Genomic DNA, 23757 nt, shown 5'->3' with positions numbered 1-23757 from the left:
CTTCATATACATAAGGCTTAGGGTAATCTTTGGAAGAAAATCAAGGCTTTTGCGTGCGCCTTATACACTAGAAAATACGGTAGTTTGACATGACATCGGAAATGTTGAAAATCCATCAAGAATTATTACAACTGTGGCAGGCAGAGCATTTGGGACGCGGGTCTTCTGTTACCAGAATTACTCCTCTAACTAACTGACCGACCAACCAACTAACTAACCAACCAGCTAATCAACCAACTAACTAACTACTACTGCGCTTCCCTCTAACAAATGCCAAAAATCCAATGTGTATAAGGCACAGGGTCATCTTTGGAAGAAAATAGAGGCTTTTGGGTGAACCTTATACACCGGAAAATACGGTTATCAAAGCCCAACGTGAATTTGTGTTGCAAAAATATATTAGAGGGGCATTTTTGGAGATGTGGCTCGGCGGGGAACTATTTAGCGTGGTGGCCTCAGAGTGCAGAGGTCATGGGTTTGATTCCTGTCTAATGCATGGGTTTTCTTCAGCTACTGTGGTTTTCTCCCGTATTCCCAAAAAAACGTGTGGCAGGTTAATGGAACACTAAATTATTGGAGTGCGAATGTAGATGCTTCTTCTATGTGTGCCCTGTGGTTGGCTGGCAACCAGATTGTACAGCCGTCTATTGCCCAAAGACAAATGGGATCGCCTCCAGCACGTCCCGCGACCCTTGTGAGGATAAGTGAATTAGAAAATGGATGGATGGATGTTTGGGCATAACCTCGGAGAAAAGACTCAGCCTCGCGTAGATTGATTGCGAAAAGGCAGGTTAAGAGCAAACAAGGCATTTCATCAATGACACAAGCTCTTGTCCTATGAGACGTTAATCTGTGATGTCCACAATGGTTGCACAGTAACCACAGAAAAATGGGTCATCACTTAAACAATGTTTTGGAGTGATGAAGCTTCTTTCGCACACAACCGTATAGCAACCACGTTACTTGAAGGTTTCTGAACCCTCATATTATGTTACGGGTCAATTTTCCCCATTTCCGTTTTTGTGTTGACTGAAGTACTGGATAACCTTTCTTTTTCTTTTCTTCAAAACAGTTGTAAAATATTCCAATGGGATAGAAAATATGTTGCCTCACTTTTCAAGTATGTTTATAACATTTCAGAAACACACAACAGTAAAGTGTCCTTGAGAGTTTTGAAGGTGCTTAGAAATAAAATGTATTCTTATTATTGACTGTTTTGTGTGGATTTTTATTTACGGGTAAAAAACAACATAATTGTGTTTTTTTTCCAACATAATAAGACGGTTAACATGCTTCGAGTGTAGCTCTTGGCCTCTCAAGTGCTGCTTGTGGAAGAACCTCACCCTTGCTATTTAAAGCCTTTAAAAGCCCGTCACTCAAGAATGTGCTCGATAGAAGAGCAGGAAGGTGTTCTCACAACCCTTAGGTTAAATGACGTAATTCATGCCAAAGAATGTGATTTTTTTAGGGAGGATGGTACTTAATGTAAAATGTTTAAGAACCACTGGAACTGCAAATAATATTTAAAATGAACACTTGAGGGCAGTGTCGTACTAAGAATGAGAACAAGAATTTTAATTTATTACTTTTATTCATTTATTGCAGGTTCTTGAAATTAAGGACGTTGGATAGTTGTGCTTATTAACTTTGTGGTATAGGATTCAATAACTTCGAGGTCCCTGAGGGGCAGAGGTGTTGATGAAATGCAAACAATATACATGTAGTAGTTTTCGACCGTGTGCATATATATATGTATGTGTATATAAAAGTATATATATTTTTATCTTACTATAAAACGACTAAATTAATTTTCTGGTGAACAGCATTCATCTATGTTTGCATTTAGGTTTGAAGTTAGATTTTCCATTATAGTGTAAGGCATGTCGTTGTCATGGTAACCCATGGTGTTGACACTAAGACAACGCGACTCTCCACGACTAACTAGTGGCGACATTTTAATACGTTCTGCACATTTAATGTGTCTTTTTTAGCACAAGACAGATACAAATCGACACTGTTTGGTGAAAAAAGGGTCACTCATGTGAAAAAGTTCCGTATTCGTCTGTGTAGCTATAAAAACAACAACAACATGGACTCAACTCAAGACTTGGATGCTTTCTTGAAGAATGTTGACGAAATATGTAAGTATTATCCATAATTTGCGGTAATTTAATTAGGAATTTCTGCACTTAAAAACTGTGTTTCCTGTATAGGAACTTGGAGTGTCAATCTATGTTAAGCGCTTTGTGACAGCTGCAACTTGTTGTTAAAGCGCCATATAAAACAATATGTATTGTTTTGTATTTAAAATAATAATAATACATGTTATTTACAAGCACCTTTCAAAGCTCTCAAGGCCACTTTACAATCACAAAACAGGGACATATATAACACCACAGACAAATTATAAAAAGAACAAGACATAAAACTAGACAGAGAAATGAGCAAGTACTTGCAAAATGAAACTTTTCTCAGTTAGTTTATATTTCAGTAAGTGTACATACTGTTATTGTCACTGTAAGTTTTCATTTGGTATTGCTCTCTAAGTTAATGCAGTATAACTTCATTCAGACTTCTGACTGTAGCGTCCTAACAAAGGTATTGATCTTTTCCCGAGGCGAGTATGTAAAGGATCTAAGCTCATCGGATGTTGAAGTCCAGCAGAAAGCTATCAAGAAGGCAGATTGCCATATCGCAGCCTTAAATAGATCCTGCAGGACAAAAGTCAACAAGACCACCATCAATACAAATCCACCATCTCGGCCTCCTCTGGTAAAGACACACGCACACGCACGCACACGCACGCACACACACACACAAAAATGCTTCAAATATCCACAGTGAACAATATACTTACAAATGTTGTTTTGCAGGACGCCCAAACTGAGAGTGCGGGTAAGTCCCGATGAAAACAAATGTTCCATTGAATGTCCCTTGGAGTGAAGGGAAACAGATTCTTTATTTTTCTTATTATTGTTATTATTAATCCCTTCCAACGACCCACATTGAAAGAGACAGAATTGTTTTTCTTTTCATGGCCAGAGACTTTCATGAGATTTATGGAGAAAGATGCAGATGACAGGAGGAAGAAGAGGCTCCTCCAACAGAAAAAGGCCACTGGTGTGTTGTTGCCTGCCACTTTTTCACTGTTTGGGGGGTGGACAGGTTGCTGTACTGAGTTTGGGGCCATTTGTATTTCCTTTTTCACGTTTGCTGCTTTTTTTGTCCGCAGTTTTTAAGGAAAGAGGGAATCAAGCCTATGCCCAAAGAGATTATGAGACTGCTGTGAAATATTACAGTGAAGGCTTGGCTGAACTACGCGACATGCAGCAGTTGTATACCAATAGAGCACAAGTGACTACTTTTCTGAATATGATTTACCCATAAATTCTACCATATGGAAATAAAATAGAATAAAAGCATACACAATTATCACTTTCTCGCATTGCTTAACCCAAATAGACAAATACAGTGCACTTTTCAGTTCTACTTAAAATGTGAGGTACAACACCCCCAGTTGCTCCAGATGCTGTGTCATCAGTGGGTGAATGTGGTACTAGAGTAAAGCGCTTTGAGAACCCGAGGTAGAAAAGCATTATATAAGTGACAACCCAATTATTATGTACACCAAAGATTTGTTCTTGGCCCTTTACATTTTAAATAGATTTCTAAAGTAGAACAGGTTTTCATGTTATTTCTGTCGACAATAATAAACAATGCATAAATACATACTGATGCGGTATTTCTGCACTATTTAATGAAATCCAATATTGTCTTCACATTATGTATGTATACTTTATAATGCAGTAGATATACTGTCTATTCTATTAACTCATTCACTGCCAGATGTGCAAAAATGTGTCCACTCCAGTGCCAGGGTTTTATTCGAATTCCAGGACCCACAGAATATTGTTTTAAGGACTTCATAAATAAAAATTCAATCCAGCGTAAGAAACATTAAATCTCTTCTTTCATCAGAAAAAAATGTTATTTCCTAAATTATATGGGTCTGGAGTTATATGAGCTTGAAATAGGGGCGGCTGTGCAAAAGACAATGCAATACATATAGGTTTATATGGCACTTTAACAACAGCTGAAGCTACAACAAAGAGCTAAGTTGGAAAGAAGGGGAACTGCTGCCCCCTTGTGGAAGGAAAAAAATATGGCCAGAGGCCTGGCCAGCGCTTTATCGGCATCCATGCAAGAAAAAAACAAAACCGAACTAATTTGAGAATGGGGCTCTATGTCATATTTTCAATTCCAGAATAAATTTGTGAATGGCAGTGAATGAGTTAATGAAACGGTAGTTATGAGGGCATATATTGCAACTACAGTATATGATGGCCTAAGAAGCGGCTCAACATTTACTGTCAAATTCTACAACACTGCAACACAAAGTTAATGTGAAGACCACTTGGAGTGTCAATCAATCAATACTTTCTTGAAAAAAAAAAATCAATAATCATGAAATAATAATAGTCATAGCAATGTCTCACTCGCAAATTGTAATTTCAACTTCATACGATGTAATAAAAGTCACCACCTTGTCTAAATGTTTGCACCTCTTTAGGCTTACATCAATCTGGAGCGATATGAGGAGGCCATCAGTGATTGTGAATGGGCTCTGAAGGTAAGATACTGCTGGAGGTTTGTTTCAGTCATTTGCAGCCCCGTTTGTCATAGCATGCCACTCTGTGGTCGGATGGATTAATGGGATGCATTTTCGCAGGAGAGCAGTCATATAGAAACACAGAGCTCTGTTGGCAGAAGTGAAATTTAACTGTTTGTAATGAAGCCTCTATCAAGACAGTTTTACTGCCGGCAGCTGGAGTTGTTTTTGCAAGACTTCACAGTTCGTGAAATTGAAAGTGGAAGTGACAAATCACTGCTTTAAATACAGTTCTTTTCCCACCTCTGTATTCATGAGGATAGTCAGTCAGACCTTTATATTGAGACACACAAATGGGAAATGTCCTTCTCCCAATTTGCTCCTTTGATTGCTTCCACTCTTCTGGGAAAATTCGACGATATAATTTCAAACTTTCAAGGGATAAAGTCTGCCTTGGTTAGTATGAACTCTTAGCGGTTTGGAATTGATATGCAAATTTTTCACAAAACACGTGTGGGAACAACAAGCAGCAACTCTGCGGTTACATTTTACCAAACATTGCCATTAGAACACGAAAGCATCGACGTGAGTTGGGTAAATGCTGACCCGCTGTGGCGTGATGACAATTCTTGCTCCCCAAAATCCGCTTGCCAGGTAAATCTGTCATCATTGATCTGGGCACAACGCACCAGCGGGTTCTCTATGGGGGAATTTACTGTGTTTGCAAATAATCACGGACTTCTGTGTGGGCGGTGGAACAATTCACCGCTCACCTGTTACAATGATAGCTTGTGTCATATTGTGTTGGAAGAGCTTCAGACAGACACATTCCACAAGGCAAGACATTATTTTCAACCGCAAGCAGAAATGACTATTGCTCATCGGCTTGGCAACGTTCGGGCATCATCAGCATAAAAAATCCCACAGCTCGTAGTCGGGCGTACAAAATAAAAACGTGCGAGCTGCCGCTGGACGCGGATCTATATCCTCTTCAAGTCAAACATCGTGATTATTGGATCAATTGATGACATATTCGAAACGTCACATTGTAATAGTAAACTTCTAAAGTCAAGTTATGTACCATATTTTCCGGTCTATAAGGCGCACCTTCAATGAATTACATATTTGTGAACTTTTTCCATATATAAGACACAGAATTAAAATAATAATAATAATATCGATGAAAATATTTCTTCAGCAGTCATCTGTACTTCTCATCCAAGAGGCTTTGTCAGCGTATATATATATATATATATATATACATATATATACATATATATGTATATATAGATATATATATATATATACATATATATACATATATATAATATAATATATATAATATATTTCTTCAGCCATCATATATACACACACACACTGTATATATACACTGAATAATAATAATAATAATAATAATAATAATAATAATAATAATAATAATAAGTCCTTGTTAGTCACAGTCACAGGATAAGAACAAATGTAAGGCAATGAATGACATATTAAAACTTTTTCCATATACAAGGTGCACTGGATTATAAGGCGCATGGTCAATTTTTATGTCCCATAAATATGGTATTTTTATTGCATTACTGATTTTTAAATAGATTTTCTAATTCGCTGAAACCACTATGTCCTGTATAGCTGCATTATACTGCCCCCAGGTGGCCAAAGGACACTATGGTTGACTGATTTGAAACCTAGAAAAAAAAATGTTTTTTATTACAAAAATGAACGTTTTTCTAGAGACTCTTGCAGGGGGTCGGGAGACTGAAACAAATGAAGAATACAGTAAAGTCTCGTTATATCGATATTCAAGGGAGTCCGAAAAAATATCGATATAACCGGGACTATCGATATATCCGACCCTGTTTGCATGTAATTTTCTCCGTGCGTGCATAGAAATAGTATCGATATAACCGGGACTATCGATATATCCGATATCGATATAACGAGACTTTACTGTATTTTTATTGATTGCAATGGGAATACAACCTGAGATATGAGTGTTTAGCATGATGAAGGAACAAAATAGTCATATCTCAAGACGCCGCTATAATAGGAAACACCACACAGCGTTATCAAATTGCAAGATGTTTATGTCCTTCCTAATGCTGCACTCTTTTTGTTTATCAGTGTAATCAGAACTGCATCAAGGCTTACCTCCACATGGGCAAGGCGTATCTTGGGTTGAAGAAGTTTAGTGAGGTAAGGACGACTAGCGCTCATTAGATCCAATCTCGCCGTTTCTTTTTTTTCTCCACACATTGCTTTTGTGCCGGCGCAGTACGCTCGTTATTTCATCTAATGGTTATAGACACGTTTTAACGCTGATATTTCAATGCTGGGTGATCCCTTAACGAGTGAACCGGATTTCAAGGAACATCTTTTATATGAGTGAGCTTCCTAGTTTGCCATTATTTATTTTTCTTTTGCTTTTCATGCGAGATATTCTGGAATCTTTGCTGTCAACACATTCAGCCATCCATTTTCCAGACCGCTTTATCCTCATTAGAGTCGCGGTTTGTGCTGGAACCTATCCCAGCTGGTCGCCAGCCAATCGCAGGTCACACAAAGAAAAACATTAACTGTCTTTCACTCTCACACTCACACCTAGGGACAATTTGGGCTGTTCAATCAGCCTGCCATGCATGTTTTTGAATGCGGGAGGAAACCAGAGTACCAAGAGAAAACCCATGCAAATTTCACACTTGGAGGCCAGACCGGGTCGTGACCTCGGCACTGTGACATCGGCATGCTCGTCACTTGACTACAGGGCCTCCCTTGCTGTCAAACATTAAGGCAAAAACAGCGATCCGTATATCTGTAACCACTCCGGAGCTGTTCAAACAGTCGGATTGAAGTGTCGGCATTTTTGTAATGCCTTTGTTTTTATTTATGTATACATATCTACAGATGTCGAGATGGGAAAGGTGGAACATGAATAATGCAAGATAGTACATACTTGAATAGCTCATTCAACTTGACCAAAACATATTGACTTTTGACTTCACGGCAATCTTGAAACCTGTGGTAAACGATGAATTATTTATTGAGAGAATGTGGATGCACACTGTATTAGACAGACGCCTCTATTTTTTTTTTTCATCTCCAGTCCAGAACATGCTTTGAAAAGATAGCTGAACTTGAACCACAGATGGAGAACGTGGCTAAAGGTAAAGTATGAGTCATTTACCATTTTTCAACACACACACACTGGACCTTCTGTGGTTTTTTAACCGTTTTCCTTTTGGCAAATACGACTAATCCATGTTGTCGGTGTGCCTGTGAATATTCTCCTGCATCCACGTCCTTTCATTCTCTGGGCAGTGAATCGATTGCATCTGGACCGTTCTGGTTGTCTTGGAAGATGTTTCACATTTCATCACAAACACAGACGCCCGGTTGCAATCGATTCACTGCCCCAAATATGTTGTCAGTGGTTTTTAGATGAAAAAGAAAAAGGTTTGATGTGTTCTTACAGGTTTGATCTGTTGTCACAAATTACACGATTATATCATTTTTAATTTACAAAAATGTATAACAAAATACAATACATCCTTATTTATACTGCATAGCTAACACCTGCAGCTATAACGTAAAATGTTTCAGAACACTTTACAAAAATATTACATTGAAAAATTTCCCTTTTTGTAGATAATAACACAATCAAGATCGATTGTTTAAGCCAGGGGTGCTCACACCTTTTCAGCATACGAGCTACTTATAAAAACAACCAAGTCAAAATGATCTACCCACTACAAAAATGCAAAACAATTATTTTCAAATGTATTAAGGATTCTTTGTATGTACCATGTATGTTGATGTACCTTACATAACTGAATAAGCCAATATTGCACAACACACATAATAACTACATATACATAACATAATAAATAACTATTAACATTATTTGTAATTACCTGAGTTTATTTGATGACTTGCACTGAATTGAATCAGCCAGGGATGCAGAGTCCGGACAGTAGATGCTGACAGCCAGCCTCAAGCACATTTCCAAATGTTCATCAGTCATGGTGGAACGGTATTTGGACTTAATGATCTCCATGTAGGAAAAGGCTGACTCACATAAATAAGTGGAGCTGAATAATGCAGTCAAGGAGGTAGCACATTTCCTCATGTTGAGCATTTTAGTGCATAACGCTTGTTGGTGGATTATGCAATGGTAATTCAATAAGTCCGCCTGCACTTGGCAATACGCATTTTGAAAATGACATCGTGAAGAAAAAGTCCACCTCCCATTCTGTATGAAAGTAATGTTTTTGCCTTCTTACTTGGTACAGCTTTCTCACTCATTTTGATCACCATATGTTTTAGCAAGGTCTTAAAATCTGAGGTAATTCGCTGACTAGCTTGTACATAATGCTGCGCTTAGCGCTGTTGTTTACGCATGCGCGGCGACCTAAAGGTAAAAATTTAGTTGTCATCTGAATGGTTGCCCTGTATGTCAATCAGGTGACGGGACGTTTGACAGGCTGACAAATGTTTTTTTTTTTTTTACCGTCAACTGCGATCGACCAGTACTGCCTCCGCGATCGACCAGTAGATCGCGATCGACGTAATGAGCACCCCTGGTTTAAGCCTTTCACGCACCCCGTAACCTAATAACATAAGCTGTCCACTGCAGTAACCGCTGTCTAAACAGCTGCAATCGGCAACGGGTGGAAGCATCAACAAAAGCTGTCGGATTTCAAGTGTGACAAATTGGTTGTGACCCTGTGTTGACCACATCCGTAGAGGCAAAATCCTTCTGAACTAGCAGACTTGCACATTTTGACACACATGTACCTAAATGTTTTTTTACTGAAATCAGATATTTTTTTCATTCAATAACAGTAATATTTATGCAAATTTGGTTTGATCTCGTCTCCCTCTACTTTCTTATAATTACTTCGACGTTGCCTAAAATGCTTGAATTTTCAGATCCGTCTTGCTTCAGTTACACATCACATCGTCTGTCACATTGCGTAATTGCCTCGGTCATATTTCAATGTTTTTAGAAAACAAAAAAAAAAAAAAACGTCAAAAACTCATTGGAATGTTTTGATTGATATTGCAACAAAACACTGCATCAATAGTGATGTAAGCAGAATGGTTGTTGTACTCTCTGAAATGAAACCAAGATATATAACTTGATTGTCAACAATAAGCAAAGTTCTTCCTTCCTATATAGCCAGAATCTGTTTTCCTTTCTCACTCTTCTGGGGGCACTTGCTTGGTTTGAATATTGACACTTAACAAAAAAGGTTGACGAAATGATTCCAGTGGAAAACTTCGCCAACATAAAACACTGCCTACATTTTATGCATTTTTTTTTACCATTACATTCAACATGTTAATGGGGCCCATTTTCTTTTACTTTGTTATACTTTTTTTAAAGGACAACCAACGCCTTCGGACAAGTTGTGTCCATAATTTGTAAAATCACTTCAAATGACTTCTACCGAGCGTATTTTACAAAGATTCCACAGCATATAGCTATATTTTACATTTTAAGACTCACACTGAATATTCAGGAAGTATTGTTTTCGAGTTGATGACGATGCCTGATGTGACGTCACGTCTGGAACGCCCCTGACTGAGAAAGCGACACACAATGCCTTTTGGGTACTTTGTTTGGTCTGAAAACTTTGTGGTGATCCGTGTTGATTGCGAAATTAGACACATAAATAACGCAATGGTGAATCGTTCTGTTGCACCAAGACTACTCTTTGATACTAGTTGACACAAATTCCCAGCAGACAAATCAGCCCATTTCCAACAGAGCTCAGGCGCCATCTTGTGCATTTTCTGGGACGCTACATTGGAGTCCTGACGGCTCGAATTGATACGGGAGGACTTCTTAGCGCTCCGTACGAATTCGAAAAGATGTTCAATGTTTTTCCAAATACGTTCCAAGGTGTACTAAGTCACCCCTTATTGATTTTCTCAATGCCCTACTCACATAACACAAATAAACGGCTTTGGCAGGATATGACTTTTGGATTCCTCTAATGCAGAATATTTGACGAAGATGGAGCTGGAAGAGAAGAAGGAGAGTGAAGAAGTCAACGCGAGGCAAGATTTTGATAAGGGAGTTGAAAAGGCCAAACTAATCCCTCAGCTTTTGGAGAAGCTGTCAGAACCCGGGCAGATGCTGCTCTACTACTGCGGAATATTGGAGATTCTTGCCCGTGCTGTGACCGACTGTGAGTGTTCTTAAAAAAAAATCCTTCGAACAAAAACTAAAACAATTTGTGGTAATTCTAATGTTTCTGAATAATATGCTCCACTAATTCAGCGGGCTCAGAAGGGCTTGGAAGTTACAAAAGTAAATAAATCAAGAAAATGCGGCATTTAAGTGCTTGGCGTGAATCATCTGAAGCAGGGCAACAAATGTGACAATCAAGAGAGGTTAAACCTAAAACAATATTTCAGCCACTGTCACAATGCCGGACTCATAGTTATCATGTCTCCCTCTCATTTCTCAAGCTAATACCCGAAAAATGGGGAAAATATACAAACTCCATACAGGAAGACCAGAATCGGAATCAAACCTTACACCTATGCACTCTGAGGGTATGGCTAGAGCTACCAGCACAACTTTATTTCATTGACGAAGCTTTTCAGATGAGGAGTAAAACATCCGACACCTTGAAAGAAGTACAGATGGCGGATGAAGAAACCTTTTCGTCTATGCACTCTGAGGGCGACGTGCTAACCAGTCAACCGGTGTACTGCCCTCACAGTGGATCATGTTGATTATCATTTATTATCACATTCAATATTTGAACCCCTTATCCTCATGAGGGTTATAGCATGCGGGACCCATTTCCAGCTGTCTATCATTACTATTCTTATTATGATCAATCCATTCATCCATTTTCTGGTCCACCTTAGCCCCACTAGGGTTGCGAGGGGTGCTTGAGTCTCTCCCAGCTATCTTCGGGTAGTAGTAATAATAATAATAATAATAAAATATTATTATGATGATGATGATTATTATATATTATTATTCTTGTTATTACTATTATTGTTATCAATCTGTGAAGGTTTTATTTTCTTTTTTAAGCTGGACCATGAAGTTTACTCTCAAAGCTACAAGCACCCTCCCTTGTGAGGACCCAACGGTTGACTTTGAAAGTTTGTACCACTCACACTAACTCACCTTGAGATATTGCCTAAAGGCAGACATTGGAATTTGCATATAATCCATCACACTCACTGCCTTCTTTTACCTCTAAATGGGAATTTTAACACTTCTCACAGTATAAACACAGATGACGCGTTATGACATTGGGGCCAAGAATGACAGCTCTTGATTTACATATCATTTAATTGTTTTTTTACTGCATCAGTCCACTCCATGACTTCACTTTATTTTGATGGCCGCTGAGTGATTTAATACCCGTCCCATTGTAAAGTTCAGTACAAAAGGGCAAGACATGCATAACTTGCTGCCGAAACTATCTTGGCTGGCTTAAAGTGAACTCAATGTGAGACCTGCAACGCCGCCACACCCTCTATAGCTTCCATACTGGTAATGAAATATGGTACACTGTCATCTCATGTCATTTACTGCCTTTGCCCTAACAGGCAGCGGCCAGACGCTTTTCCGGCTACACAACGGCTTCAGTATTATCGACAGCAATGACACAACGAGGAGGTAAGGAGACCAAAGGGAGAATTGGCTGTCAGCTCTCAGCCGAGCTTTGACAAATGGAGCAGCGGATAGGAACATTCACTGACAATGATGGCCGAGTGAAGGGAGATCCCTCCCAAACCTGACTCCGCTCTTATTGAGCAAGGATGAAATTATAATTTTTCCTCTCAGAAATTGGAAATCTTGACCCCCTTGGTGTCACAGCAGTGAGGCTATAATTAACTCGTTCCTTTTTCATGAAATGTTCGCACTGCCATGATCAAAGTTGGAACACTCAGTGTCAGGGGAGTGCAGCTGGAAATAGGTAAAAATAGCACAATTTGATCATGCTATATTTCTGGCCCAAGTGTTGAAATCATTGTTCATTCACACTCAGCATGCACTTCATTTAGGGTGACATGCACATTTGATGAGATCTAATTTCAGAACTCTTTTAGAAAATTCCTGGGTTACTAAAATATAACGCTGCTTCTTTTTGACATGAGGCATGGGAGATGTTTCAGTTTTTAAATGGAATGATGGCTTGCAATACAGCCACGGAGTTGCCAAATTATGAAATCACGAATGGGGATGGTATTTTCAGCCTTATTTTATGCCATATATGGGCATCTGCTGAGCAATTTGCATGAACATACAAAGCTCACAAAAATGATCAAAGTACGGAGTTTAGTAATTCCATCCATAAATAACTCGGTAAGTACATTAGTGCAAATTAAAAAAAAGCAACTTTAAAGTTACTTTTAATCAAGGAACACATGTATTTTTCTTTTTTTTGCCACAGGTCCCTTTTGCAGGAAGCAAATGACCCATGCAGCCAAGACTTGTGTGTCAGCATTCTCAATGTTTGGAAGATAACATGCACGGAAAACGGTATGTCGATAATAAAAGACTGAGCAGGCGAGGGATAAGAAGAGTTTTAACCCCTTGAATGTAGATTCAGCTAGGACATTCTCAATAATTGTAAGCGGGAAATGATACGTGCATGTTTGGATTTTGATGTTACTGTCTATTTGTTTGGCTTTCAGAGGAAAACCAGAAAACGCTGTTGACATGTCCGGCGTCCAAAGCATCCATTGTTCCTTTGGTCTCGGCAGAAAATGATGCAATGCAAAAGGAGTGTCTGGAATTGTTATGCGTGTTCTCGCATACTGCACATGGCAGACGTCTTCTCTTTGACAATTTGGATGTCATCACGTATGATGTTTTGTCATGTCCCCACATATGATGTTTTGTTATCATCAGATACACATCGTTGTGTTTTACGTGTAACATTTTGCTAGATCGCGAATTGCTCTCCATAAAACAATGTGTGATAATTTGAAGTTTAATTTCAGTTTCGTTATAACTTTGAATAGCAAGGATGCATCTGGGAAATTTAAAAAGCGCTGTCTGAAAAGGGGGCCCAATTCTAAAATGGATGGGCCGGATTTAACTACATTGCCGAAGTATACCAAACTGATGGAAATAAACCAAAATACATTCATTGGAGCACATTTCTAAATTGCAAGTAAAAGCAAAACATTTGACTAAAATCCATTTTTCTAATTTATAAACAACTTTAATTCGAGTCAAATACTGTATTCATATGTAAAATAAACACATTATATTTTCCTTAGTTACTACACAATCAATCTTGTGCCATTTTGATATCCTACGGTATTACAGAGAAGACAAACAGAACAGAGTTAGCACAATATTTCATATTAGTGTCTACTTGAACAAATTTCTTTGCTGTGAAGATTTCCAATGTGCTCTGAAATCATTCCTATTATCCACTTAAATTTAACAGCAATTTTCTGAAATGACTTTTCAGTACCCTCCGTTGTTTCTTAAAAAACGAAAATATTGCTAATTTTGCTGGTTGTTTTTAATGTATTTTAGAGTTTTGCTCCTGTTGTCTCGCTCCATATTGCAACCATCTATGTCAATGTCGTTTGATGTAAATACTGCAATGCACCATGGGTAAATGAATATTCGATTACAGTACTTTATCACTTTTGCCAGTTTCGGCGGATCACGACAAAAGCTAAAACCTCTGAAGGAAAACGAACATTTTTCAATTGCGGTTTAACTACATTATTTTCTTTAGCTATTTTAACAGAAGTATGTCATATATGGCGCAGATCTGGCGCAGTGGAGTTACAAAGTTGCACCAGTGGCTGTCAAAATGCGTAAATGGCGCAAGGGCCCAGATGCATCCCTGGAATAGGGTTTTATTATCGCCAAATTCAAATCTTATCTTACTTATCTTAGAAATATGATCTTAATGCCGGGAGTATTAGTGTAGAGGTTTTCTGTGATATGCTCTGAAGTATTGCAGCCCTTTCCTTGGCATTTCATCCTCAGCACAACCACTCTCAGCATTTCGTGCCATTTCTGATAGAATGCAATTTCAAGTTAATAAGATGCCATTTACCCAAAACGCTTTATCACCCCTGCTCCATCTTGGTGTCCCTTTTTACTTTATTTCCTACCTGTTCTTCTTTAATCTGACTCTAAAGGTTAACAAGGAGCCTCATGGCGTGCATCTCGAGGCCAACGCCGCAACAGGAGAACCAAGCGCTTCTCATTTTGCAGGAGTTGGCGAAAGAAAAAAAGTACTGTATAAGCTCAGCACTACAAACACAATTCTCCTCTGATAGCACCAAATGATTTGGATTTCCAAATCCGAGAAGTCTTACTGTGACCCAGAGGCCAATCTATTATACCTGCATGTATTATATCTACATGAAACGCACTTCAGAATGTGGCTCCATCACGGAAAGGTTCTCAGAGAAATGGAAAAAGCAGGATCTCTAATAAATCACTGTGCAACCCGAGTGTTAATGTCTCTTCAAGGTAAAGAGCTGTTTTCAAGTTGCTCCCCTTTCTGAAACCTCATGAAAACAGACAAGAAAGGACAACCGGGGCTCTTGAACACAGCAGGAAATAAGTTGACGTGCCAGGCACTGAAATTGGGAGATCAATTTCCACCATCTCTCCTCGGAGAGTTATGTGGCGCTGGATTCAGTGGGGTCAAAATCATGCATTTTGTGTTGATATGCACCCTTATGGGGTCACAACTGTTGACATCCTGAAAATGAAGTGAAAACAACTCACCTTGAAAGTGACCGTTCTCAGTTAAGATTTACAGAGACACGAATTCAGCAGTGTGGATTTTTTACAATGCTGAAAAGACCCACATAAGCTTCATTTGTCCAAAATAATATGACCATTTCCTCAGTGTGTAGTCATGCAGTTGTACATCAGCACAAAACCCATTATTATGATCCTAATGTTTTTGATATAGCTTATGTTTGAAGTGTAAATATCAGGAGCATTCTAGTGTGTTCCCACTGTATTGTCATAACAAGACAGGATCCCTTTAGTTGTATGTGATAGAATCATATCCCAAATGCAGGCAGTATGTTATGTATAAAAAAATGGAAAATACGGTCTAGTTCAGTTGTTCACATACTGTGAAATATTATGTTCAATATAGCATGGGCTAGCTTAGCGTGTCCTGTGATTGGCGACAAAAAGGATGTAACCCCACTCACTTGCAATTCTAATGAACCAATGCACATTACATGGATTGTATTAACTGATTCACTGCCAGACAAAGTGCAACAATGTGTCCACTCCAGTGCCAGGGTTTTTGTCATTTTCACTTAAATTGCCGGACCCACATAATATTGAATTTGAGGACTACATAAACAATCAATTCAGTGTAAGAAACCTTAAACTCTCTCCTTTCGCCAGGAAAAAATTGTTAATTCCCAAGTTATATGGATCTGGTGTTATCTGAACTTGAAAGGGGGGCGGCTGTAAGAAATACAATACATATTGATTGATATAGCGATTTAACAACAGCTGAAGTTGTAACACAGACCTAGCATGGACAAAAGGCAAATGCTTACCCCTCGTGGAAGGGAAAACACTGCCAGAGGTCTGACCAGCACTTTTTCATAACCCCCCAAGAAAAGCAAAAACTTGAACAAATTTGGGAATGGCTGTCCACGTCATACTTCAATTTGAATTTGGGAATGGCACTTATGGGTGCCAAGTCTAATCTTCCATGGCAAAGCATTAAGTACTGAAGTGGTGAAATGTTTCCTAATTGGTTTAACATTTTTTGTAGATTAGAAAAATACAAGTTAGCCATGGAAAGAACTAATTCATAGCCTGGAAAGGTTGCATTTGCTCATTGTGAACTTTCCATGTAGCGCAGGCGAGGTGATGAGCATGTTGTTGAATGTCATCACACGTTCCTTGTTCATTTTACGCAAAGTATCCTGTGTGTTCATGTGTTTTGCAGATTTTGCTTTCGGCTAAGAAATGTGCTGACAGTCTCTGTCTCGGAGCCATTCACAACAATCATGGTGGGATGATGATGAACAGATGCAAGACTGACTTTTTTTTGTGGATGTATGTCATATGTGTCTTCTCTTTATAGAGAAATATCAGCAAGGACAATTGGCACGTCGTACCTTCGCTCTTATCAGCTGTTGGTAGCCTCAGTAGAGATGAAGTCATCCGTCACACTCTTGCGCATGATACAGAATGTTGGAAGGCTTTCGTCCTTGCCGTTGTGAGTAGTATGCGTACCGAGTGAACGGCTGATTATTTCGGAAAAAACGTCTTCCACAGCCAACTGTTTTGTCAGTTTGCTCATGTGACATTCACAAGCTGAGCTGTGGTTCATTGTGTCCTGAGCCCTGAGCAACTGTCAGTCATTTTCTGTTGACAGCCAGTGGCAACATGGCTGGAAAAAATTGGGCAAATTTTTCTGCTTATTACAAGTTCAATAAAACAGAACAGAATGTTTTGACTCGTGGGGCTGCATTAGAACATTTGCCTGGAGAGAAATGTTCTGACTTGGCTTCCCCTTTCACACATTATATGACCCATGACCATTTGTTGCTGAGAAGCAGAAGCAAAACCGTAGTCAGGAGATTGAACGTTACAAGTCATGGGTCATTGTTTTAAAGGAAGAGCTTTTTGTATTGAAAGGAGTCATTCATTTCTTATTTATTCATTTCAGAAGGCTTGCTTTTTTATCCCTGGCTGTCTGACTATTGAATGTTTTTGCAGAAAAATTGCATCACATGCAGTTTCAATGAGATACTTTACCCTTTGCTTGGATTGATCATCAACCTTTCAATCCTGACCTCCCCTGTTATTCAGGTAATGCTATTCTTATCCATCAAATTCTTTGAGAGCACATTGAAAAAAAACAAGAATGCAGCATGTATTTGTAGGTTGTGATGAGTGTTGTCCTGTTTTAAGATGTGAGAGGTTTATTTATAGGAGAATGCCGTTTCACTGTGTGGCTGCTGTCTGGACCTGCTGAGGGGTCATGATGAAGACATTGTGACAGTGAGTTTTTTTTATGGAAATCTATGACAGAAAAACAAACAAAATGTATGGAAAGAGCCTAACTCCCTAAGGTTTTCTTTACAACCCTACTGAAGTTTTCTGAAAAAGTTTTACTTTCCCAAGCAACACCACATGACATTTGTGGTTCATTTTCTGGCTTGTAAGCCCTCCGGCAACAAAGCTGGAATCACAAAGGTGAATTTTTCAATGTTCAAAAAGCTCTAGCTTCAGGTGCTGTTGTCTGCTCTAATGGCTGTTTCAGCAGTTCTCCTCGACATAAAGAGAAGCCTTCGTGTTTCTCACTTCCATCCATCTGTCATCGCTCACTTTTACGACACACCGATTGACTGGCAGACTTATTTTTTTCCATGCTGCCTCACATCAACATCTTTTTTTTGACATTGTCTGCTCTTTTTGTACTATCTTCCCTCACTGCTTTTCCAAAAAGTAGTTAGTTGGGTTTCTTAAAATCCAAAATGTGTAGATTCACAGATTAGTCTGGACAAAATATTTTTTTAATACTAAGAGTGTTTTATAGTTTCTTAAATTATCATTTGCCTGTTAAAAATCTATTATTTATTTATTTTTAGATTTTACACATTTATGTTGCCGATGACTATTATCTTTGCCTTTTTATTGAGTATCTTTATATTTATTAAGATCATAGAGTTGCTTGTTCTGAAGCCACAAGGGGACACAATCCAGTTTCTTATTGTGCCGGTCCCAAGCCCGCATGAATACAGAGGGTTGTGTCAAGAAGAGCATCCGATGTAAAAGCCTGGCTAAAACAAACATGCGAATACAACCTCTGAAGATGGAGGATATTGATTCGCTGTGGTGACCCCTGAAGGGATAAGCTGAAAGGAAAAGAAGAATCTGTTACCCTGGTCCCTATCCACCAAAAATTTAAATCAAGTTTCACCCCTTCAGTCTCACCCTAACTCTGTTTAAATACTGATTTAGTGTATAGTATTTGTTTACGGCTCATCCTTGTGGTGGTGCACGCCCAAGCCCAACACCTAATTTGTTTTCATTTTTGTTTAGTTGTTGAAATTACGTTTGAGATTGTGGAATAAATTCTTTGGGACAGGCGAATGCAAAACTTTATAAAAAAAAAAAAACGCAGTCTTTAAACTGGATGATACAGAAGCAATTTTAAGATGCTGAAGGAGTGGTTGGTCCTTCTGACCACCTGCACAATACCATTTAGCTTGTTCGTGGCTTCAAATATATCTCTAATGCTGATTGATTCCATGTACAAAAGTTCACACCTGGTATCCTTTCTCCGTTTGCAACCAATCTCAATTATAAGTCTGTCCTCTTGCGAGAGGTCATTTTCTTTGACCCTATTATCTATGCTCCATAGTATTTTTCAACCTAACCCAGAAACATACTCCACAATATACCCAATATACTCCACAGTCTGAAACTCCACCAGCTTTACTTTATATTCCTTCTGCCTTTTGCCTGAATGATCGTTGTTCGCACAATGTGCCTTTTTTATCCTCCAGAGAGCCTTAGGTGTACTGAGTACCGTCCTCCCTCAGTCTTCCGTAGCTGTTACTCATGTTATTCAGCGAGATGTGGTGAAGACGGTGCAGCGACAACTCAAGGTGGCCAATTGTTTACTAAACCAGAGTCAGTCTCTTGGTATTGATGCCTGACATTGAGCACGCTGCTTTTAAATATAGACAAGCAAGTTGACATTATAGTACAGTATACTGAATGTGGTGGAACGCTTTTTGACTTGACTTTTGCTTTGAAGTAAAAAAATAGCTTCCTTTTTTCTTAACTCATTCACTGCCAGACGTGCAAAAATGTGTCCACCCCAGTGCCAGGGTTTTTGTCATTGTCAATCGAATTCCAAGACCCACAGAATATTGAGTTTTAGGACTACATAAACATTCAATGCAGCGTAAGAAACTCGCTTCTGTCATCAGAAAAAAGTTAATTCCTTAATTATATGGGTCTGGAGTTATATGAGCTCGAAATGAGGGCTGCTGTCGAAAATTCAATGAAATACATACACATTGGTTTAGCTAGCGCTATAACAACAGATGAAGCTGGAACAAAGTGCCAACATGGAAGGAAACATCCATGTGGAAGGAAATACATTGCCAGAAGTCTGGCCAACGCTTTATTGGCACCTAAGCAAGAATAAAAATAAAACCCGAACTAATTCGGGAATGGCACTATACGTCATATTTTCAATTCACGAATAAATTTGTGAATGGCAGTGAATGAGTTAAGTTCAATGGCCAACATCGGGAATGGGTTTAATAACTTAAAAATATTACGTGAAAAAATGTGTCTTGTTACAATACAATACAATACATATTAATTTACATAGCGCTTTAACAACAACTGAAGCCGTAACAAAGCGCTTAATATGGACAGCTATCATATAAAGCAGTCACAAAGATAGTAGAAAGCACCAGAGAGTGTTTGCCAAAATGTGTATGGACAGTAAGCTTGTTCTTGTATTGTTATTTGTTTTTGTTGTTATGCTCCAGGATCGCGGATAGTACAGCACCTTTCATTGTCCAAGACAGATCCTGATTGGCTATACTGAGCAGTTATTATCAAAAACTAAACAGAATATGATTTGCGGGGTGTGAAAAGTTACAGGAGTAAAGTTATATTGCTGCCATTATTATTATAGTAATGTCTATCAGTTCAGTATTTGTCCAATAATCAGTTTTTTTTACTGGCTGCCAGGAAGCAGACTTGGTTGCCATTAAGTATGCTCTAAAGATTCTGACGGTGTGCACGGCGGCCAGCCAGTTAGCCCGGGAGGTGCTGGTGAAGTCTGACAAAAGTAAGAAATGATTGACAGAAAGCCCATACTTCAAAAGCAAGCTTTACCAAATATATCAGACATCTTCCCATGCATATTCTCTTCCAATTTCCCCTTCGTTGATTATTCGCCACAGAGCTGTCTGTTCTCCGCCGTTTGCTAAGCTCCAGCTCGGATGAGACGGTGTCAGGAAATGCTGCTCTGTGTTTGGCCCATTGCCTGGAATTGAAGGGTTTTGCCAGCAACCTGCTTGGCACTGATATTGTGCTTGAGTTGCTTCGCCATGCTGCCGGAGATGCTAAGAGGACAGCCGTGCAACAAAATGCCGCCATTGCACTAGGGAAGCTGTGTCAATCCGAGCCCAGGTGCGCCTTCACATCACTCGCCAAGCACATGTTGGCTTATTATCGGAGAGAACCGGGTCTGCAGCACCATGACATGATAAGATCCCAATTGGATAATGGTTTCCCAAAATCCCTCAGCTCAAAATGTCTAAAGTTAGAAACGTAATTCCTCTCCAGCACACTTATTTACCAATTGACATCGGTTCAGGGTGCCCCCCGCCAACTTCCCAAAGACCTCCGTCACCACAGCAACACTTGTGAGGACAAAGCGAATCATAAACTGAATGAATAGATGACATCATAAATTGATTGACAACTGATATTACCTTTCCATAAACTCATGATCAAGAAGGCAACAAACCAAAAAGCCTTTGCGAAGAAGTTTTTTTATTTGTATTTTTTGGTGCATATGTCTCTACAAGTGTGGTTTGGGCATGTCCGAACACCCTCTAAAAGTTATTCGCTACTGATGTTCACCTTGCTTTAGTTTGTCTGTAACTTGAGAGAGGAAGAAAGACAGAACAAAGCATCGGAGAAGAAAGAAATTCCTAACTCAATTTAACACAGAACAAAGCTGCTCGTTACATTCAGTTCAGAGCAGAGCGTGTTAATAACTCATTTACAAATATTTTTCTTGCTGATTTTATCAATGATGTGTAAAATCAAAGTTCTGCAGCGAGAACATTCAGAGTGTCTCTTTGTTTGAACCCTAACAACCCTTCCCCCCATTCCCAGACCAAATATGTTGACCTTTATTTATAAAAGTACCGACCTTGTCACTATTCTAATTGTATTTTATTTTTCAGGCATGTGAGCACCCTCCGGGAGCTGCATGGCTTTGAGATCCTGCATTCCTGTATGAAGCTCATTAAATAAAAATATGAGGATGGGCATTTGATTGTATTTTTTTTAGACAACCTGCAAGCGTGTTTTTCACTGGCCTTGTTTTTCGCCCCCATGTGGAATGTAGTCTCATTAGCATCGAGATGCAGCGCAGGTAGGGCCACCTCAGTCAGCTTTGCTATATTAACGTGATGAATACATCGCACTACGTTATTAATTATGTTAGCTATGATGCATGAATCCCGAAAGACATTTGTCCCAAATACTTCTGCATCCCAGCAACATGAATGAGCGATATTTGCTGAGCTAAAGTAACACAGTCTGCATATCTCTCTCCATCCATCTCTTTCACTCTGTCAATGTCAAATGTATTTAAATGATACCATTCTATTGAAAAGTGAGGGCTCATTGATGAACAGGTTAAAAATATGAGGTCAGATTGAAAGAGGGACTGTTTAAATATTGAGCAAACAGTCAAGGGCAGGAGGGGTTTAGGTCGGAGCTAGAACTTTGAAAAAAAAAAACACCCCACTGTGTGTGTTTAGACAACCGTTCTGCAGATGAATATGGGCATTTCCCCCCTCTTATCAGGGGCATTGTGAACAGCAGATGAATATGTTTAATGTGAAATGAGGTTGTCCTATTGAAATATCAGGAAAAAAAATGAAAATGGGGGCAAACATTTTTTGGGTAGTTTAAGTATAGCTATGTACATTTCTATTTGATGTACTGTAGTTCATTTTGAAGGTAACCTAATATCAGTGTTTGAAATAATGTCTGCCCGGGTGTACAACGTCGGGCGTACAACTTTCAAAACGTCTCGGCCCGGCTGGCCGACAACTTCTTAAAAAAAAATAAAAAAAATCAAATCAAACATTTGCTTTATTCAATAAAGCAAAAGCTACAGGCCAACCGCTACAAGCCATGTGGACCTTTCTAAGCGCCTTTCAAAACTCTCAAGTACACTTTACAGTCACGGTATAGTGCAAAGCACGAAACAGGCTTCTGATTGGCTTCCGTGCTGAGTATGCAAATTGCTAAACGAACATTTGTTCGGCAATTTTCATATTGCCATTATACCGTGACTGTAAAGTGTATTTGAGAGTTTTGAAAGGCGCTTAAAAGAGGAGTCCTCGTGGCTTTTAGCAGACAACGCAAACATTGCATTGTGCTCCTTCCATGTAGTGTATAGTGATGTCCGGGGCCAAACCGCCAATACATCGGCCGTTCGGGAAAAATGAACATATTTGTCACAAATTCCCCATGTCCTTCCTGCCTCAATTCACAAATTTGCTCAATCATTCTAAAATCTGGGCTTGTACGCTTCAACACATAAGTGACATATTTTAATGGCACCATGACTTCCTTAATGTGATTCCTAATGTGCAGTTGGTGGAGTGTGTCTATTTGACTTTTTCACCATTTATCCCGATGGACATTTGTGAGGTTTGGAAGTTTTGGGAATGAAAGCTAGTTCTTGGGACACTGAATCATTTATGCATGATTTCACGGTAATGTACTTTCTTATGTGCCTTGTGACCCAGAGCCTTAAGAAGTATCCGTTAATGCAAAATGTTCTGGTAAAAGGAATGAAGAAATATCAAGTACTCAGCGTTACAAAGGAGCGTAACCCGACCCCTAATTACATGAGGGGTTTAGAGGTTTGCCGAAGACATTTATCCAGATAGGATTTTCTACAAACCCCTTATAAAATCTTCTATTCTTCAACAGAACTATCTCTGATAATCACCCAAGTCTATGGTTCATACATGTGCTACTGTATCTGACCTTATTCATGTCCTCATGCATGTGTCAGCATAAGCATAGTTTTTTTTCTTCTCAATTTACTCCTCCACAGCCCTTTTGGGCCCCAAAAGCGAATGTTGAGGAAAACAATACGACCATAGAGAGAGGAAATCCGATATGGAGAAAATTGAAGCACACAGACAAGGCAACCCGGAAAAAACGAAAAGGCACCTGTGTGTGATTTATGACCTGAAAGATTTCTTCAGGTGCCTGTGACTCGAACTCAGGGTTGACTAAACATTTTGGAGCAAATATTTACTTTTAGAGCAACCAACGCCCGTGATCGACACGCTACCTCACACGCATGCCCAAAGTAAGATGGATAATAATTCTAAGCCATCAG

The 23757-nt window shown here is 39.1% G+C and overlaps 1 protein-coding gene across 4 annotated transcripts; it reads left to right on the top strand.

Moving 5' to 3' along the window:
- Positions 1 to 1912: 1912 nt before the first annotated feature.
- Positions 1913 to 23213, top strand: ttc12 (tetratricopeptide repeat domain 12). 4 transcript variants are annotated; one of them, XM_089014207.1, is made up of 21 exons: positions 1913 to 2141; positions 2618 to 2772; positions 2874 to 2895; positions 3043 to 3120; positions 3233 to 3354; positions 4571 to 4630; positions 6743 to 6814; positions 7722 to 7782; positions 10624 to 10812; positions 12200 to 12269; positions 13048 to 13136; positions 13292 to 13460; positions 14768 to 14863; positions 16564 to 16627; positions 16702 to 16836; positions 17340 to 17432; positions 17556 to 17624; positions 19136 to 19237; positions 20343 to 20442; positions 20558 to 20786; positions 21572 to 23213. In XM_089014207.1, the coding sequence occupies exons 1-21, from the start codon at positions 2090 to 2092 to the stop codon at positions 21639 to 21641; spliced, it is 2097 nt and encodes a 698-aa protein (XP_088870333.1). In that variant the 5' UTR covers positions 1913 to 2089; the 3' UTR covers positions 21642 to 23213. The 4 variants fall into 4 exon arrangements, with proteins under 4 accessions (XP_088870333.1, XP_088870331.1, XP_088870334.1 ...); XM_089014205.1 differs by lacking the exon at positions 21572 to 23213 and having other exon boundaries at positions 20558 to 21565; XM_089014208.1 differs by lacking the exons at positions 19136 to 19237; positions 21572 to 23213 and having other exon boundaries at positions 20558 to 21565.
- Positions 23214 to 23757: the final 544 nt, after the last annotated feature.

Source organism: Hippocampus bargibanti, linkage group LG14 (genome assembly GCF_051943395.1).
Source record: "Hippocampus bargibanti isolate YZ-2025 linkage group LG14, ASM5194339v1, whole genome shotgun sequence".
NCBI lineage: Eukaryota > Metazoa > Chordata > Actinopteri > Syngnathiformes > Syngnathidae > Hippocampus > Hippocampus bargibanti.
This window is presented reverse-complemented; position numbering and strand designations above follow the sequence as displayed.

What these genes read in the sequence shown, in the direction of transcription:
- ttc12 (XM_089014205.1), top strand. Translation starts at nt 2,090, where the DNA reads ATGGACTCAACTCAAGACTTGGATGCTTTCTTGAAGAATGTTGACGAA. An exon ending in CACCATCTCGGCCTCCTCTG is followed by an intron (nt 2,773 to 2,873) that starts GTAAAGACACAC and finishes GTTGTTTTGCAG; the next exon opens with GACGCCCAAACTGAGAGTGC. An exon ending in GATGGAGAACGTGGCTAAAG is followed by an intron (nt 7,783 to 10,623) that starts GTAAAGTATGAG and finishes CCTCTAATGCAG; the next exon opens with AATATTTGACGAAGATGGAG.